This window comes from Bemisia tabaci, chromosome 10, assembly GCF_918797505.1.
Source record: "Bemisia tabaci chromosome 10, PGI_BMITA_v3".
Classification (NCBI taxonomy): domain Eukaryota; kingdom Metazoa; phylum Arthropoda; class Insecta; order Hemiptera; family Aleyrodidae; genus Bemisia; species Bemisia tabaci.
In genome coordinates, this window is record NC_092802.1 from 22,690,991 (window position 1) to 22,711,131 (window position 20,141).

Here is a 20,141-nt window from a genome sequence, read left to right on the forward strand (position 1 = left end):
AGTTGAACAAATATTATTACGCTTTCAATAGCAATAATTTATAGGTCATCAAATTTAAATGAAGCTGCCAACTGGTTGATCATTTAGACGCAATACGCATATCGATGATGAAACTGCACAGGTGCGTATCTCGGAAAACACGATTTTTCAGGAGAGCCAAAAATTGTCTACATTTCCATTTACTGCCTGTAGAGGGGAAAATCACTCTTGAAGATGGCAAGAATAAGATGTTTTTTGGGCTCCATCAGGATTTTGAATAATTTGTCAAATTTTTCGAAACAATGGCAGAAATACCGAGATTCACGTTTTCGGCATACTAGGAATTGACAATTAATCACGAGATACGAATTTATGTAATTGAAGTGTTTTAAAAAGTATTGTTGGCGGATTTTGATCATTAAAAGACCGAAACCAGAGTTTCACGCTTAAAATGCCTTGTCAAAGCTTCAGCTTGATCTCATATATCTGTATCGAGCATTCTGTGGTTGGAAACTGACACTTAAATTTGAAATACGCACCTCTGCAATGGGTCTAAAATGTACGAGAGAGATGCAGCCAACTATAGGATGCTTAGGGTGAATTCTTTTGAAAATCACGTTAGGCACATCAAAAAGTATGAAACCCACTCCTTAGCGCGCGTAGTTTGTAACACGCTTTTTCAAATTTGCCAAATATGCGGGCAGTTTTTCTTGATAGCCGGCAGTCAGATTTGCCCGAAGTGAGACCTATACACCATATCAACAAAGTCTCGCGAACTGTTACAGACTCTCCTTACGTAGCATTCCAATTGATTCAAAGCTCTCGTAATTGAAAAATAAAGAAATATGAAAGAGACAAAATATTGAAACGATTGAAATCATTCAATAGAAAAAGTTGATAAAATCGTTTGTTCACTCAGGTTTAATCAAATGAAGGCGTCAGAAGAAGATACGCATTTCTGCAATTAAGTCCGAAGTACACGAGCAACTGCATACGGTTTTGGGTGGCTTCCCGATTTTTTTCGGTTATAGTCTCTTGATGGCAGATTGATAACATTTTCAACAACCCACGCGTTCATGCAGCTAACTCAAAACGGTCAAAAATTGAGTTACGCACTTTCGCAGTTTCACCATCGATATCCAATGCTTGTTGTGTTATTACTGTACTTTGTCCTAAAGCGTTGGAATCTATTTTAAACAATCAACAGGAAATGAACAAAGTATAAAAGAGAAAAACTAAACATGAAATTGGAAAAAATAGAGTGTTGAAGGAGTGCACACATTCCTACAGACTTTGATTAATATATAAACGTTAATGCTGTTGTAAAGGGCAAGCAATTTCAGCTTATTTCAAGATAATCAAATACATTGATATTTCAAACCTATTACACAGTAAACAACAAACTTCTTTAATCTAGGTCATATAACGGGATCAAAGATTGCAGAGCGAGACAGTGGCGTGGCGTGCTTTGCGATATATCGATTGATCTGTCATTTAAACCTATGGAAAAGGATCGATGAACAGGGTGGTCGCAACGAACACCGTAATAATCGATTCCTTACCATGGCTCCATATAGGGAAATATCGATAATCGATCATTCACGCTTTGCCACTGGAGCGAGAGGCTGGATGATCGGAACAACACACAACACGACTTGTTTCACACATAAAAAGGCGGGGTAAAAAACAAAAACACCTACCTAATATCTATTTTGTCTCAAAGAATGGCCCCCAGTTTCGGTAAAGCTCTGAAAATAATATCGAGATTGGTTCATGAATGACTTTTTCAAATCGAGCAGTTTTATATTTCATAAATTTTGCAGCACTTGAATCAAAAGAAAACAGGGGGAAAATGAAAATAAATGGAAAAATTCGAAAACAAAAAAAACTCTTGAAAGCAACATAATTATAAACCAGTGTAAATTAAGATCAGTTGATTAATGACAGATGACGGAAAGAGAGAGAAGAAAGAAAATTAAAAGTTTTCTTGTGGTTGTAAATTCTCGACCCTCTGTTGACTCTACATTAAAACCAGCGTGAGTCTCACCGATTGGACCGCTAACCTAATGGGCTTGTTTGGATTTGAAATCAAATAACAAAATAGACATTCTATTTTACAAATTCTACGTAGAACATGGGAGCCTTTTAAAGTATTCCAAAATTCAAGTCATACCTAAGAATATATTATCTCCTGTATTTTAAGACGCTCGGTGGTCGGGGTGAAGAAGGAGAGCAAAACGGTCCAAAGGTCGAATTCCAAAGAAGGAATCAAAATTCAGAGTAAAGAAAAAGTCATTAAAAATATTGTTTGTCGGGAAATTTTTCATTCAAATACCGTTTTGTTATTCAATTAAAATTATTTGCTCATTAACCGCCAACGGGCGATCTCAACGATTTCGCTAGCCCTGAAGCGGGCCTTATAAGGGTGCGAAGGAAGGGGGGTGGCGGGACGCGTACTGCCGTGCTAAGGAAAAACGCCGTATGAATCTTCAGTAGTTGCCAGATTTCCTTTGATAAATCACAAATTTTCCTGGTAAACTTCTGAATAATTTCTTCAAATTTTCTTAGGTAATATTGTTCGTAATTTCACCTATAGTTCTTAAAAATTTCAAAGAAAAATATTCATAACTTTCCTCAGTAATGAGTATTTTATCGAAGGAGATTTGGTAACTCTCGAATGTTCATACGACGTTCTTCCTTAGCACGGCAGAATATCAGCGGCAATCGTGATCTCCTGCCAACTGGTAAAGGCGATACTCTGGAAGGCGCTCCGAGCAACTATTCCACCAGATGAGTATTGCACAGTATCAGACGTAATTGAAGGCGCACTGGATTATGTAACTTGACTGCTATCGTTTACCACCGAGTAGATTCCTATTGATCGGACGATATAGGTTAGTACGACAGCGTAGCGGCCAGGGGGCGGACTCCATAGTATTGTTTTTATTATAAGTAAATTCAAAAATAATTTTTGGAACATTTTAACTTTTGAACCTCCCCCTCTGGCTTACTCACTGAGGATAAGTATAGTCCACGCCATCCTTTGCAAAGTCTTGGCCGTCGTCGGAACGGACCGTTCGCGATCTTCGCATGATTAAAAAGGACAAAAAAATGGAGCAGAATGAAAAAACGTAGCCATTTCTGTCATTAGATCTCTCACCCTCGCGCTAGGGTAGTCTCGAGCCCTCTGACCGCTGATAGTCGTCTTCAATCACTGTCAACTTGATTTACGCTGCGACCTCCCGGGGAAAAGGGCGCGGGGGCCCCTTATCTGCAGCGTTGCCACCTCGCGGAGAAACCCCCCCGTGACAACGCACCGGGGGAAAAACTTGCTCCTAAGAGCGTTTTTTCCTTTTTTTCTTTCTTTTCTATTTTTTAGAGAGGAATTGATGCTCAAGTTTTTTTTTTTTTTTTTTTTTTTTTTTTTTTTTTTTTAAATGTCTGAAAAAGCAGGTTTTAAGAATTTCTCAAATGTGCTTTCAAAAGAAATACACACACTAGGTGGTTTTAAAATTGCCAAGGAAACAATCAGATCCGTAGAAACATTTTGCCTGACAACAATAGTTCACAAGAAAAATTTAGAAGGAATCTTGAGAAACTTAGTGAAACTCAAGAAATTACTGGTGTTGTTTTGATGTGCTTTGATATGTTTAAAATCGCATTTGAGTAGTAATTAAAACCTGCTTTCTAGGAAATTTTAGAGAAAAACTCGAGCATTTATTTCCCTAGAGAGTATTTTTTTTTTCAAATGCTCTACAAATTTTCTCATGCTCCGTTTTAAAAGTAACAATTCAGATATTTTAATTTTTTTTGTTTTTTTGATAAATTCATTTTAAAAAAACCATCAAAGTAAAAAAAATAAGAATTACTTCAAATTCAAAAGTGTTACTATGCATCGGTCAAAAAGTGATTTTTAAACATTTTAAAAACGCATCATAACCTCCTTAATCGCCTCAAATTCGTTCCTGAAATATTTGAGTTCCGTCTGTTTAAAAGGACCAACTTTGAAACATTTTACTCACTGGTTTTGAAACTTGTTTTAGAAACATTTAAGCGTCAATACATAGGCGGAAGCGGAAAGGGCGTAGGAGACCTGCGCCCCCCCCCCCCCTCTCCGTTTGCTCGAGAAAAAGGAGGAAGAAAATGGGAAACAGGAAAGCAGGAAGGAACGGAGGAAGGAAGAAGGAAGGAAAGCTTATATTTGGTAATTATATCTGATGAAATTGACTCAAACTGCATTAGATGCTTTGAAATTTCCAAAATTTTCCGGGGGAGCACCCCAGGCCCCCCTAACGCCCCTCCGCTTTCGATGAGTCTGGATCAGCCTACGCGTCAGTGTACCATTTCAGTAATTCAGCTTCACAAATTCGACGAATTTCATCCGAAGCAAGGCAACACTGCCCACCCTCCTTAACAAGACACCCGTAACTCCAATGAAAACCCTGCGTGCCCCGACGGTTTTTGCTTAGCATCGCATTCCTCCAGGGTGCGTCCCCCTCCCCCTCCCCCTTCGCGCCCTTTGGGCTCCTCCGTCCCCCCGCGTGGGGGAGCGAACTTCGCCCCTTCGGGCGGCGGCAGTTGGGCGATGTCTAATCGAGCGTTATATTAGGCGAGTCATCGGGTCAAAACTAAGGTAATACTGCCGTGCTAAGTGAGAACCAAAAACAACCTATGTTGCCAAGCTAAGAAAGAACACTGTATGAGCCTTCAGACGTTGCCAAATTTCCTTCGATTAAAACCGAATTTACTTGGAAATTTTCTCCCCCAAATTTTCAGACACTCTCGTACCTACTTTGGTCTAAAATATCTGGAAATTTCAAAGAAAAATGTGCATGGATGTCGTCTAAAATACCTGTTTCATCAAGGGAATTTTAGCAACTCTCGAATGTTCATACGGCGTTCTTCCTTAGCACGGCAGTATGGATACCGTAGGTAATGGTTTGTCTCTAAAAGGGTGTAACAAGTCAATTTTACAGTTAAGCCACACAACGCTAGTACTCTTAAGTAGCCTGGATTTCATCTAGTAAATGGGCTTTGATGTCTTTTAAACGCAATTTTTTGCTAAGGGAGAAAGAATAAAGGAGCGGACAAAGAAATGTTGTCCGAAGGGGTGCCATGCTAGGCAGTGGCGTGGCGTGAATGATCGATTATCGATATTCTTCCATCTAAAGCTATGGTAAAGAATCGATCATTAGGGTGTTCGTTGCGAATACCCTGTTTGTCGATCCGTTTCCATAGGTTTAAATGGCAGATCATTCGATTTGTCGCAAAGCACACGGAAAAAAAAAAGAATTGCTGATTCAGCAATTCAATTGCTAAAAACAGTGAGTGCAATGTTTCAACGCAGATTTTACAACAAAAAAATGCTACTTTAACCAAATTGTAAACTAATTTAACCACATTGTAAACTAATTTAACCACGGGGGTGGTTAAAGTAGCATTTTTTTGTTGTAAAATCTGCGTTGAAACATTGCACTCACTGTTTTTAGCAATGGAATTGCTGAGTCAGCAATTCTTTTTTTTTCCGTGCACGCCACGCCACTGATGCTATAGGGAAAAACGCCGTATGGGCATTGCAAAAGAGCCTCGCCAAAAAGTGGTGTTTTTTAGCCCCTTTTTTTATACCCGAGTCGGTCAACCGGACAGTGCTCAAATGAAAGCCTACGGTAAGGCAAACTTCCATGCAAAGTTTCAACTTGAAGTGACCCCTCGTTTAGGCTGTACAGCGTTGCCAATTTTCCAGTTTCATGTGCTAAAATCAAGGATATTGGACTATTAGTCCGGTGCGTAAGCAGACTAGTACACCAAGTTGGTCAACGGGACACGGCTCAAACGAAAGCTTATGGTAAGGCAAACTTCCATGCAAAGTTTCGACTTGAAGTGAAACCTCGTTTAGGCTGTACACCGTCGCCAATTTTCCATTTTTATGCGCTATACTCACGAAATACTGGATTCATCATGGTTGAACAGACTAGTATACCCGAATTGGTCAACGGGACAAGGCTAAAAAGAAACCTTATGGTAAGGCAAACTTCCATGCAAAGTTTCGACTTGAAGTGAAACCTCGTTTAGGCTGTACAGCGTCGCCAATTTTCCATTTTTATGCGCAATACTCAAGGAATACTGGATTCATCATGGTTGAACAGACTAGTATACCCGAGTTGGTCAACGGGACAAGGCTCAAACGAAAGCTTATGGTAAGGCAAACTTCCAGGAAAAGTTTCAACTTGAAGTGAAACCTCGTTTAGGCTGTACAGCGTTGCCAATTTTCCATATTTATGTGCTAAAATCAATGAATTCGGGACTAATAGGCCAGTGCATCATAATTAAACAGACTAGTGCATCGGTCTACGAGCTAAATACTACCCTGAGATCGAATAGAAGCGCAACTAACGGCCAGCGCATCAGTGTTGCCAATTTTTTATTAATTTTTTTTACATAAAATTAGGGTTTTTTCGAGATTTTTGGCGGGAAACGTACCTTCATGGGCTGTAACTTCAAAGTGAAACTTTTCCTGGAAGTTTGCCTTACCATAAGATTTTGTTTAGGGCTTGTCCCGTTGACCAACTCGGGTATACTAGTCTGTTCAACCATGATGAATCCAGTATTACTTGAGTATAGCGCATAAAAATGAAAAATTGGCAACGCTGTACAGCCTAAACGAGGTTTCACTTCAAGTTGAAACTTTGCATGGAAGTTTGCCTTACCATAAGCTTTCGTTTAGGCTTTGTCCCGTTGACCAACTCGAGTATACTAGCCTGTTGAACCATGATGATTCAGTATTTCGTAAGTATAGCGCATAAAAATGAAAAATTGGTGACGCTGTACAGCCTAAACGAGGTTTCACTTCAAGTCGAAACTTTGCATGGAAGTTTGCCTTACCATAAGGCTTCTTTTGAGCCTGGTCCCGTTGACCAATTCGGGTATACTTGTCAGTTCAACCATGATGATTCAGTATTTCGTGAGTATAGCGCATAAAAATGGAAAATTGGCGACGCTGTGCAGCCTAAACGAGGTTTCACTTCAAATTGAAACTTTGCATGGAAGTTTGCCTTACCATTAGGTTTCTTTTGAGCCTTGTCCCGTTGACCAACTCGGGTATACTAGTCTGTTCAACCATGATGAATCCAGTATTCCTTGAGTATTGCGCATAAAAATGAAAAATTGGCAACGCTGTACAGCCTAAACGAGGTTTCACTTCAAGTCGAAACTTTGCATGGAAGTTTGCCTTACCATAAGCTTTCGTTTAGGCCTTGTCCCGTTGACCAACTCGGGTATACTAGCCTGTTGAACCATGATGATTCCGTATTTCGTGAGTATAGCGCATAAAAATGGAAAATTGGCGACGCTGTACAGCCTAAACGAGGTTTCACTTCAAGTCGAAACTTTGCATGGAAGTTTGCCTTACCATAAGCTTTCGTTTAGGCTTTGTCCCGTTGACCAATTCGGGTATACTAGTCTGTTCAACCATGATGAATCCAGTATTTCGTGGGTATAGCGCATAAAAATGGAAAATTGGCGACGGTGTACAGCCTAAACGAGGTTTCACTTCAAGTCGAAACTTTGCATGGAAGTTTGCCTTACCATAAGCTTTCGTTTGAGCCGTGTCCCGTTGACCAATTTGGGTATACTAGTCTGTTCAACCATGATGAATCCAGTATTTCGTGAATATAGCGCATAAAAATGGAAAATTGGCGACGGTGTACAGCTTAAACGAGGTTTCACTTCAAGTTGAAACTTTGCATGGAAGTTTGCCTTACCATAGGCTTTCATTTGAGCACTGTCCGGTTGACCAACTCGGGTATAAAAAAAGGGGCTAAACTTGGCGAGGCTCTTTCCTGGTTTCTCTTGATGAAATTTGTAGCTTGCGAAAACTTGCGGTTTTGTTTCCCTTTGAATTCTGCGAGGATTTAACTAAACTACAATCTGCAAATAGGACCTATAATCTCTGGCTCATACGTAAAAACGTGTATGTTCATTGGGACACTATTGGTGCATTCTTTGTTTTTGGATTGATAATGAGCAAAAAATTGTAGTTCCGAATAATTCGGAACTAACATATTGCAACTAGTTGTAGTCCAACTGGTAATTTAAACCTAGTTTAATGGAATTGGGTCCCAGGACTCAGAACAGGCATACAGTCAGATGAGATCTAATAAGAAATTGGAGGGTTATAGGACATTACGTCAACGATTTTTTGTCCGCGCGCCTGTTTTTTCCAGTAATTTACGTCCACGCGTTATTTCGGCACGGGAGTTTTGGTCCACGTGCCAGTTGAGACCCAAAGTTAATTGGCCCACAAGTAAATACAAACGACAATTGCTCACGACGTTTTTGGATGAAAATATATAATGTCTTGGAAAAATGAGGGTTTGCTTGTTTTTTTGTTTCGTCTGTTTGCTCCAACGGAGAATAATATAGTTGAGAGTTTTGGTAAAAATGGGGGAGCGTCAATTCCATGAGACAAAATTTACTAAAACTCTCTACACCTCTTTGGTGTAACAGGACTTAATTATCTTTTCAGAAATTCCCACCTTGTTATACCTGAACCGGATAAACCTCTTTATTTGCCTTAGCTAAAGGCTCTTCGATTTTTCCTGTGTACGATAAGTATCTTGATTTATTTTCCGAGGAAAGATCTGTACTTTTAAAGGATGTCTGTCATTTTTAATACGTTCAATTTCGTATAATACTGTGCAACACATCTGTTGTGAAATAGTTGCTTCAGGCGCCGTCGCACGGCGAGCGGGCGGCCAGCGCGGAATGCGCATTGGCGCCTACAAACCTGAGTGGATACTTCAAGCATTGTGCAATGTGTGAAGTATCCACTTAGGTTTGTAGGCGCCAGTGAGCCTCTCGCGCTGGCAGCACGCCGCTCCGCTCTGTTAGGCTTTAATATTTATACTCGCATAGTCAACGTTTTTTAACTCATGATTTTGAAATGTTAGCACACTCTGCATTGATTATTCTCATTTAAATTGATGAGAAAAAAATATGTATCAATTTATCAAAGGAGAATAATAATATAATGTGTGTTTTTTAAATATTGGTGGTTTCGTGTCAAATTTAAGGATTTCTAGAGCACTTTAATTTTAGCGGCTCTGGTGCTTGCACTAGAGCTGCTATTCCGGACGGTCCCAGCTGGGGAGTATCAATGCAGCATGTTACATTGTAGAGACCGCGCGTTGGTTGATGGGAATCGGCGCCATTTTCGGCTATGTTCCTTGTCATGACTTTATTTTATTGCATACTGTTTTATTGTTAGTCAATGCTATGTTGTGTATTGTATTTTTGGAATCATGGTGATACAGTCAACAATTCAAAACTTGTTTGTGCTTTTATCTCGTGATGGAAAAAATGTACTTTACGTTCAAAATTTGAAAATTTGAATTTTAAAGTTTTCGCGGTTAAGGAAGCTTTAACCACTGGGTTGGAGCTTCCTAGTCATTTACTCGATATCAGCTGATAGCAAACAAAGGTTACCAAGGAAACCGTAAACGTCTAATGCTGTCTGCCCACGTAGCAAATGGGAGGCGAAAATGGAAGTCATCAGTGCATCGTTGAGTGTTGACGCCCGATCCCATTTTCAGACATGTTCACACGTTTTGCTTGCAAAGAAAAAAGGCGGCAAATCAATTTTTATTATTGGACCAATGAGTGTTCTCCAATTTGAGTTTGTAAACATCGTGGTTTCTAGGTTAGGTTTTTGGCTGTGTGATAAATGATATTATGCCGTCTTTGATTTTGTTAAAATGACTCGATATATGTTATTTGATAAACGATTGGAGTTTTGATAAAGTAAGTTGATTTGAATTAAAAATTGTGTCCTTAAAAAATGGATGATGAGGTGATTTGGTTAACATGGGCATTTGTGGTACTTGCGGCGTATTGGGAGTTTGTATGGAAACGACGTGGCAGTAGTCCACACTTTTTACAAGAAACTATTTTGTACAAAGTTCTGTACAAATTTTACACTATTTATACAGTAATATAATACAAAAAAATTATGTACTTTATCACAACTCACATAGCTTCAAAACAAGATAGAAAATGATGGATGCTCAGCCCCGACACATCGATGATCGCGAAATTTGCGCGGCCCGCGCAATTTTCACGTTCAACACTCACCGATGCACTGATGACTTCCATTTTCGCCTCCCATTTGCTACGTGGGCAGACGGCACACAACTACCGTGGCCATCGGGGCGATTATTGAAATGACATCGACTCTATGTCGCCGCTTACGACAAGACATATAGCCCTATCTTAACCGTGTAATATATCGCAATTCGATATTCAAAACCATTACCTACAATTTCAGATATAAAAATGCAAATTTTTTGCAGCCTCGCTAAGCGACTTATCAACCATGCATTCCAAAGTTTCTTATCACAGGGCTGTGAAAATATACAATCTAATAAATACAAAATAACCAAATATCTAAAAAGACAAAATTTCAGTTACAGTCAGTTTCAGTCTTATTGTTGCACAAACTAGTTATTTGACAAAAAAAGAAGATGATCACTCAATTGAAAGAAATTGGCGCCCAATCACAACGACAAGTTAAAAAAAATACTGTGGGAGAAATTTTTTAGGATGCGGACCTCCAAAGAGCCTTCAAAATTAAAAGTATACAACAAGTGATAGTGCCATGCATTCTGCATATCAAGGGCCAATACACATTTATACACCGGCTACGTAAATCTGCTAAGTTACAAAACATGAATCGACAGTTGTCGGATTGTACATCAGTGACAAAATGTGTCTAGGCCCTCATTCTTGACTACAACTACTGTCGCCAGAGCCGCTCTCCGACGCGAATGCGTTGGAGCTTCCTGCTTGTTTTCTTTTGCATTTTGTGCTTTTATTGTGCTGCAGCGAGGTGCACGCGCAACGAAACGCTTTAAATTTGATGTATTTGACTCTAAAAGATCGATGTACAAATGAGTTAAAACGAAAGATTGCGTGCTTCTTGGTTTTTCCTCTTTTATTCATTTTTGCAGTTTCTGTCAGCCTAACTGTGGCTCATTGAGATCAATGTCGCTTGGAAAAGATTTTACAAATATTTGTAACGTTTTAAAAATATAGATGTTTTCAAAATGAAGTAATAATTTCGTAAAGAAAAAATAAAAAAAAATAAAAAAAGTACCTATACATATGTAAGGTATATTGTACATTCAATATTTTAAGGATCGAAATCGAACAAAATATTCACCGATGACAATTTAAAAAGATGATTCAAAAGGAGAAAGTAATAACATTTCATTTAGAAAATGAGCAACCATAACAACACCTCCTTCTCTCTAAATTTTTAATTTCCATACTGTCAATATAATTTTACATACCGACTAAAATATAACGCTTGGACCAAGTCACTGTTGCTTATTTTACGTGTGGGCGTAAGCTACTGGACAAAAAAGGTGCGCGGACAAAAAATCGTTGACAAAATATCCTGAAACCAATTGGAGATTAAGCAGGAGGGGGAGAAGTAGGGGGACGGAAAGACGACGTAGGAGGGTGAAAAGATAGTAGAGGAGGAAAGGGAAGAAGGGGGAGAAGAAGGAGAGGTCGGAGGAGAAGGAAAAGAAGGAGGAGAAGAAGGAGAATGAGGAGACAGAGGAGAAGGAGGAGAAGAAGGAGAAGAAGGAGAGGGAGGAGAAGGAGGAGAGGAAGATGAAGGAGAAGAAGGAGAAGGGAGAGTGAAGAAGGAGAAGGGAGAAGGGAAAGGAAAAGAAGGAGGAGGAGGAGAAAGAAGAAGGAGGAGAAGAAGGAGAAAAGGAAGAAGTATAAGAAGTGGGAGATAAAGAGACGAAAGTAGAGGATGAATAGAGAAAGGAGAGAAGATGAAGTAGAGAGAGAGCAGAAAAAAGAAAGTAGGAAAATATTGGGTTTTTTTCGAGCGGATAGTTTGAATTAGCTGCAAGTACAGTTTGCAAATACAGTTCTCGTTTATGAATTGAATTTGCAAATTTTTTTATGAGTCCACGGACTTCTGTGCCGCTTAATCACGTCTGCTCTCTAGTGGTCCATTGCATATCATCTGAACAAATCCTATTCTTGTAGAGTGTTTACGAATATACAAACAGCACCTGGTTTAAGTATGATTAAATGGTATACATCGATAGACCATCAGATAAGATTAAAATGAAAGCACTGGGCTGGGACTCATCCTCTCCTAGACGAGTTTGCGCAAAACTGTTAAGGTGACCAAAAGCGCAAAATATTATTACATTCTTGCTGTCTGGAAGGAGATAGCTTGAGCGAACCCATTTCGAAATATTTCTTTACCACATTGTTCCGCATAAAAAAGAAAGAGGCAGTGAGGGAGGAGACAACAATGATTGATGCCTCAAACTTGGAAAAAAGTTTTTGCTTTGTGATGTTCCATCCTCTGAAGTTTTATCATTTAAGAGAAATGTTTCGCACTTTAGAGTTATCGACACTTGTTCTGAAATATAAGTGCGGAAAATTTAAAACATAATAAACCTAAACCCTGGTGCGTCAGACTTGGATCTTACGGAAACGAGAAAGAAGAAACTGAAAAGGGAAAAAGAGGAGGAAGAATAAAAATAGAGAGAAAAATTTATTTTTTATTCCTCCTCCTTCTTTTCTTTATTTTTATTCTTCCTCTGTTACTTCATCCTTGTCTTCAGTCCTGGCAATATGCATCTGTGGATTTTGTTAATGCTTTTCACACTAGAAGTTGTAATTAAGGTATCGCATTTTGCGTGTTCATTAATGAATTAAATTGAAAAAGAAAGTCTTGCCTTTACACGCTATGTTGTTTATTACAAGCTGTTGCAGTGGATGTGAATTTCGGACATCAAGTCCATCCTCAGCACTTAATCACAAAACAACACAGTAAAACACCGGTAGTAGATGACATTGTAATTGTAATGCATTGTGATATTTCATCTATTACCGGTGTTTTACTGTGTAATTTTGTGATTAAGTGTTGAGGATGGACTTGATGTCCGAAATGTACATCCGCTACAACAACGTATAAACAACAAAGCGCGTAAAGACAAGACTTTTTTTTTCAATTTTGTAAAAGTTGTAGCTTGGGCAAGCTCCAGCATATTAATTGATGTATGATATCGCCTTTATATTTGCATAAATTGATACCATGGTGCATATAGCGGTGGTTTTGTGGTGAGGTTAAGAGCTTACCGTTGTTTTTTCGAGGCATCTGAGCAGATGGTGGTGTTGAAGCTCGAAAATGTCCTCCTCGCGATGGCCTTCGTCCATCTCTAGACCGGCCTCTTGGGCCGCTAGTCGCGCTTCAGCCGCCTTCTTCTTGCTCACGAAGGCGGCGCCCGAAGACGCCTTTGCCAGTCTTATCCTCGCCAAACGGGCTTTCTGCACACAGAAAACACACGAAACGTGTCAGGTAACACACCAAATGCGGAGAAAACACATGATAATATGAGCAGGATAAAAAATAAAAGATGTAAAGTAATCTGATGGGTCTGTTACAAACAAGAGATACACCACACAGTGGATCGAGTCAATGGGACCAGTGGTGAGGCGTGAATAATCGATTATCGATATTTACTCATTTAAAACTATGGTAAAGAATCGATAATTGTTACATACATCATTCGTTGCTTGAAGCGCCGTGATACGCCGCCCGCGGCGGCGGGCGAGTACGTCCAGCGCGACACGCGCAGTGGCGCCTACAAACCTAACAGGGATACTTCACGCATTGCGCACTGCGTGAAGTATCCCTGTTAGGTTTGTAGGCGCTAGTGCGCAACACGCGCTGGCAGCACAACGCTCCGACCTGTGTTCGGATCTAATATTTAAACTCGCAGAGTCAGCGTTTTTCAACTCATGATTTTACAATGTTTGCACACTCTGCATGAATTATCCTCATCTGAATCAATGGGGGGAAAATATGTATTAAAGGAAAAATACTGTGTGTTTTGTAAATATTCAGATGATTCCTTGTCAAATTTAATGATTTCCAAAGCACTTTAAATTATTATTTTATATTTTGAGCTTTTATTGTGCTGCAGCGTGGTGTGCGCGCAACCAAAAGCTCAAAATAGGACATATTTGACTCTAATAGATCTATGTAAAAACGGGTTAAAACCAAAGATTGCGTGCTTCTTTTTTTTCTATGATTCATTTTTGTATATATGTAGTTCCTTTCAAAACAACTACGGCGCATTGAGATTAATATCGATGCTGTCGCTTCGAAAATTTTAAGGATAAAAATAAAACCAAATATTCACCAATGACAATTTGAAATGATGAATCAAAAGGAGAAAGTAACATTTCATTTACAACATGAGTTATCATAACAACACCTCCTTCCCTCTCAATTTACTCAGTTCAATATTGTCACTATAATTTTACACTTGGACTATAAAACATGACGCTTGGACCAAGTCAATGATGCCAATTTTACACAAGGACTTAAACTACTGGGCAAAACAGGTGCGCGGACAAAAAACCGTTGACAAAATGTCCTGAAACCAAAAATTCTGGCTCTTCTGGAAAACACTTTTTTTGCATAGGGAAACTAATGGCACATACGTTGTTTTTAAACCGGGCTAGAATTTATGGTTCCAAATTGCAAAATTGCAAAAAAAAAAGGGTGGCATGAAACGTAAGAAAGAAATAAAATATTTGAAATTTCAGTGAAATATTTCATGAAATTTCACGAGGCTGTGAAATATTTCATAATTTTCAGGGGCTAGAGTATGCAACCCGCATTCAAACACACAAAAATAGAAAAAAGTCACAATTTCTACCTATTGCGAAACATGAAAAGGAATCTGTATTTTTCAATATCTTTCATAAACTGAAATTTCATGAAATATTTCGCGTGAAATTTCAAGATTTTATTTTTCATGAAATTTTGCCACCCTGTGTAGTCCATATATGATCACTCCATTTTCTCTTTAACTTCTTTGACCATAGCTTCGGTTATTAATTTCAATAATCAGCCCACTGTTAATTGTAAAATTAATTTTTGAAGGGACCGTCCCCCAAAAGGTGACACGTTCTCTTTGCCTCCTTGTCCACCAGCAGCCTCCAACCCCCTATTTTACCAAAAGAACTTGCTTCCCTCCCGCCAGACCCGGTTTTATTCTTATTCTTCCTCAAATAAAAGCAAAAGTAATCACGCGACGACGTCAAAGAGAAGCGGTCGACCGCAACTAGTCGCGTGCATCATCCTATCCAGCTCGCCGCACAGTGGGTCGTGTCAATCAGAAAGGTTGGACATAAATTTTTGACTAAAACTGCAAATTTTGAGGTTAATGTCCTCACATTTTATATTTTAAGGGGTGCTTCTAGCAGAAGATCTCATAAGGAAACCATTGGAGTCACTTTTAGAACCTCCAATTTTTGTGCAATGGAGATTTCGCGTGCGAATTTTTTATCGCTTCATCTGTAATTGCTTTCTTGAGCTGATTTCACAGTATTTTTCATAATTTCTTTCTGATTTGGGAAATAGTTTTGAAATAGATTTAAAAGTGAGAAAATGCACCGCCTAGTGACGTCATCTGGCGGCATTTCCCATTTAAACACATGTATTTTAGCAGATTTGATCATTTTGTCATATCTTCTCCAATAATCGTTCAATTCATGAACCAAGGGTATCCTCGCGGTCACTTCAGTCAGTAATTGCCACGTTGGCACGAAATCATCAAATTTCAGACACCCGCAAATTCTCTATTCACTGGAAAAAAACATATTAGATCTAGAGTCCAGACTCTTGAAAACATTAACAAGAAAAAATACCCTTGATTCAATCGGATTTTCGCTTGAATCAAAACGAAATCCGCTTAAATTAAGAGGCTTGGCATAAGGGTTCTTGATTTAAGCTAGATTCTGATCGAATCAAGAGTACTTTTTCTTGTCGATGTTTTTAAGAGCCTGGGCTCTAGATCCAATGTACTTTTTTTTCCAGTGTTGGAGTTATAAGCGTTTAAAGTTACCAAATGTCCTACTTCTCCTATGGACTCGATCCACCGTGCGCCGCGCCATTCACGTTGCCGACCGAAAAGAACCCGAGACGTCCAGCCGAATTGATTTATTCACCGGTGAGACGTCCCGGAGCCCCCGAACGATCGAGGGAGGGGGGAGGGGAAGGTCAACGGATCCCGACGAATGCCTTGGCGGAATAGGTGGCACTGGGTCAAAATCAAGAGGAGCGTTCAAGGGAATCGTCATTACTCTCGTTCGGGGGGGGGGGGAGGGGGGCGGAGGACAAGGGGCACGGAAGGGGAGGGGGGGTTGGATGTAAACAATCGGTCGTAGACGGCGAGTGAGTCGTCGGTCTCCGATTCCGACCGTCACAATCGTCGATCGGAGACCGCAATGCCAGGAACACGAGTCTGTTTTATTTTTCGCTCGGATCGGAGCACGCAAATAGATCGGGATGATAGACCGCGGGTGCCGCAAGCGTTTGGGAGAGCTCTCTGACGACTTGACGAGACGGACCGCATTCGGCAGGAATTGAGAGTGATTACAGATGCACGTGTATTTTATTGGGTTACGGTAAAGGCAAAACTCTTCTGTCGTGGTAGCTAAACGAGCAGTAAGAGTCGAATTTTCGAAATCTAGTTTCCCTCAAAATTAGTTTGATCTCACGGAAAAAAAGTGTCAGGGGTTATCCCCTAAAATTGTGGTACTGGCCCGATTTGTTGGATGATCTGGGCATCTCTAATTAATTGTGGTAGTACCGCAACTCAAGTTAGGGTAGTACCGCAATAACATTTGGGTTAGTTACCTAATTTATTGGGGTACTACCATAATTAATTGGGGTGCTACCATAATTATTTGGGGTGCTACCACAATTAATTGGAAATGTCCATATTATCCAACAACCTCGTGTTTTTTTTTATCCGTGGCTCTTTTAGATGAAATCATTGAAATAGCGAACAGCAAAATTTATCTTAATTGTCTCAAACGAGACATAAAGCCGTAAAGGCGCACAAAATGACGTGGTTCCAGGCAAGACAGCAGTAAGTGACATTATTCCTCCAGAGAGCCAATGAAATTAGTGGTTTCAAGCAAAGTGCCACCCTCCTGCCAATTTCTAACCTGAAAATGTGTTTGTTGTGTGTTCAACAAGCAATCACGAAAGCATGCAGAAGACAGCATTTACGGATTACGGCTGTCTTGCCTAACACTAGCCTAACATGAGAATGAATAATAGCCTTTAAATGTGATTGAAATAAAACTGATTTCTCTCAGGAGCCCATTTTGTCTTTAGAAAACTCGAGAGGTATATTAATGGGAGTAAAATTCGCTTCGTAAAAGGTATTTAAAAAGCATGCAGAATATCTGCCGTGATAGCGAGGAGAGCAGTAAGTGTCAAATTTTCGAAATCGTCTAAATCGTCAAAATTTGTCCAATCTCTTTTTTATGGAATCGCTGAAATAACTAAAAAAGAAAAATTCATACATCAAATTGAACATGTTAAAAAAAGGCAAAATCTCACATGGCTCAGCTAATTCTTGATTAATGACGTCTAACTGACTGTTACATGTGATTAGTTGCGTGAGGTTAGAACTTGTGAAGAAAGAGGAAATTAGCCGAACCCAGCTGCGCGACTAGCTCGTATCAGCGCCTACAAGACTGCAGGGATACCTCACGCATTGCGCATGAAACTTCACTGATACTTCACGCATTACGCATACACCGTCGTATGAACGCGCAATGCTTGAAGTATCCTCGCAGTCTTGTAGGCGCCAATAAGTGTTTTCGCGCTGTCTGCACGCGCCGTTCTGTGTTTGGCTCTAATATTAAAACTCCCGGGGTTAGCTTTTTCTACTCATGATTTTTACTGCTTGCAAATTTTGTATGGCTTATTGTCATTGTCATTCAAAATGAAAAATACCCTTTTTATGTAATTGGAATAAAACCAGTCGATTTTTAATCATCCAAACTACTTTTAGGAGGCTTTCGGACGATCAGCGGCAATTTGACAAAGAACGGAGGCTTCTTTCACTAAAATTTTCCGGTCAGAAGCTTCTGAGTCCGTTTTCTCAAAACCTCGTTTTTACACTTACTGCTCTCCTCGCTAACACAGCAGTATAGATGTGCGCGCATTTTATTGGGTTCTTCTACGGTAAAGGTAAGAGTCTGGGTGATGCGCCGTGAACGGCTACACCATCAAGCAGAGGTCATTCCAGTGGCGATTTTGCAAGTTGGCAACACTCTTTTTCCACGATGTAAAATGTTGCAATTTCATCATGTGACATGGAAAAACCTGAGGCATATTTTAAAAATATCAAGGATCTCTAGAATCGGCTATGACAAGAGATGAAGCTCATGGAGTCAGATAGCTTATAAGCATTATGTTATACTCTTTAAACTAAGTATTTTAGTAGCCTAAGTACATTATTGCCCCCCCAGAGCCCCGAGTTGAGAAGTGATGGCGCATGTTAGAAGTAGGAATGGAAATGTGAGCAGATCGTGAAAATGTAAGAGAAATTGTAGAACGGGAGAAGGAGGAAAAATAGGGTAGAAAGATAGGGGTGGCAATACAATGAGAAAGAAAATGGAAGGCACATAAGGAAAAGTATAAAAAAACTGCCTCCAAAGGATTCAAATCACCGAGACGAGAAACCCTCTTATGAAAAGAATGGGAATTTATTTGTATTCCCTTGAATAAGCTTAACAATTCCCTGAGAAGGGGTCTGAAATTTTCAACGTTAATCCTGAGATAACTTGCTTATTTCTGCGTCCCCCGCTGGAAATTTTCTTCGGAGCTTTCCGTTAGGTTTGACTAAGATCTGCCGAGAGAAAAATCCCACTTTTAGTACAGCCGTAGAACCTAGTGTACATAAAGTTGACGTCCAGTTTTTAAAAGTGATTTGGATATGATTCAGCCACCAAAAAAGTTGTGATTGATTCACACTACTGACCTAACCTATTCGCCGTTTGGATAGTGTCTGCTCATACCGAAAGTTTTTGAGCCAGAGGAATCGGAGGTTTTTAACAGAAAAAGAGACTGAAGTAATTAATTGATAAAAATGTTGAAATGTGAATAAACGTTGTTTACTATGATTGTAATTGAGGGACTTGGAGGACAAGGCGCATGGGTGCAGGCGAGAAATCCAAGTTATTGAAGTTTCGAAATTACACAAATCCTCATGCCGACAAAAAGTTCACACTGACTTTTCGATGCTTAAAAATCGGAATTCGGGAGCGAATTTTTATCGAATTTTTACAGAATATGCATTAAGACTAGAATTACTTGAAATCATCAATATTTCAATTTCCTCAAAAATTACACTTATGCGCCTTGTCCTTTTAAAGCCCCTCAATTCCATGAAAAATAGAATATTCCTTTATACATATCAAAATAGTTGAAGTCACTACATTGTTTAAGAACCTACGTTTAATTTTTTAATACAAGTTATTCAACCTCTCTTCCTGAAATTTTCTACGAACATTTTTGAAGGAAATTTAAACAAAAAAGAAAGTATAACGGATAATTGAATCAGTGAGTTCGAAAACACACCAACTCGGGTTTTTTTTCGATTTTCACTTTTTTACGGTTTAGTAACATTTATGGATAGAAGCATCTGCACGCAAAAGGAAATTTCGAAATTGCCATTGGAAAGGCTCGAAACAGCGACGGGCAAAGAGAAAAATCGAAGTATTTCATTGGAAATACCAATTTTTGGCCATTTCAAGGAAAACGGGTGACCATCCGATTTTGCGGTTTTCTTTTTTCGGTTCAGTATACCTTGTACCAACAAGTTATATTCAAGCGTTATTCAGGTCGAAAAATATACATTCTTCAGGGCAGACTATGAAAAATCAGTATCTGAAAGTTGGTGAGAACGAAAACACACCAACTCGGAAATTTTTCAACGCTTAATTCTCTGTTATCAAACATGGTGTATCGATTTCAACTTAGTGCTTTACAAAGTCTCTAAGTACTTCTCCTTTGGCACCGAAAAGGTTTTTCTTAAACTAACTTCTTCGCCAACTGCGCAGTTTTAGGTGTTTCCTGAACAATTTTTTTTCCGAGTTGGTGTGTTTTCGAACTCACTGATTCAATTTTATCTTAAGAATTTCTTTATATTAACCAGGATATGAATTTTCCGACTTTAGGCATCGACAAAAAGTTACTCTCAAGACTCGAGCAGTTAGGCCGGACGGGAGTCCAGCTCACCAAATATTTGCGGCAG

The 20,141-nt window shown here is 39.4% G+C and overlaps 1 protein-coding gene across 3 annotated transcripts in view; it reads right to left on the reverse strand.

The window, feature by feature from the left end:
* Positions 1-20,141, reverse strand: part of Shal (Potassium voltage-gated channel protein Shal) — a 142,257-nt gene that overhangs the window by 62,276 nt on the left and 59,840 nt on the right. For 2 of the 3 annotated variants that reach the window (XR_011900654.1, XM_072305235.1), the window contains exon 3: positions 13,150-13,338. Coding sequence is in view for 2 of the 3 variants with exons in the window: in XM_072305235.1 (XP_072161336.1) it covers positions 13,150-13,338 (189 nt within the window). In the remaining variant the exon portion in view is untranslated. Of the gene's footprint in view, positions 1-1,679; positions 1,728-13,149; positions 13,339-20,141 lie in introns of all 3 variants that reach the window. The other variant, XM_019059026.2, reaches the window with a different exon arrangement.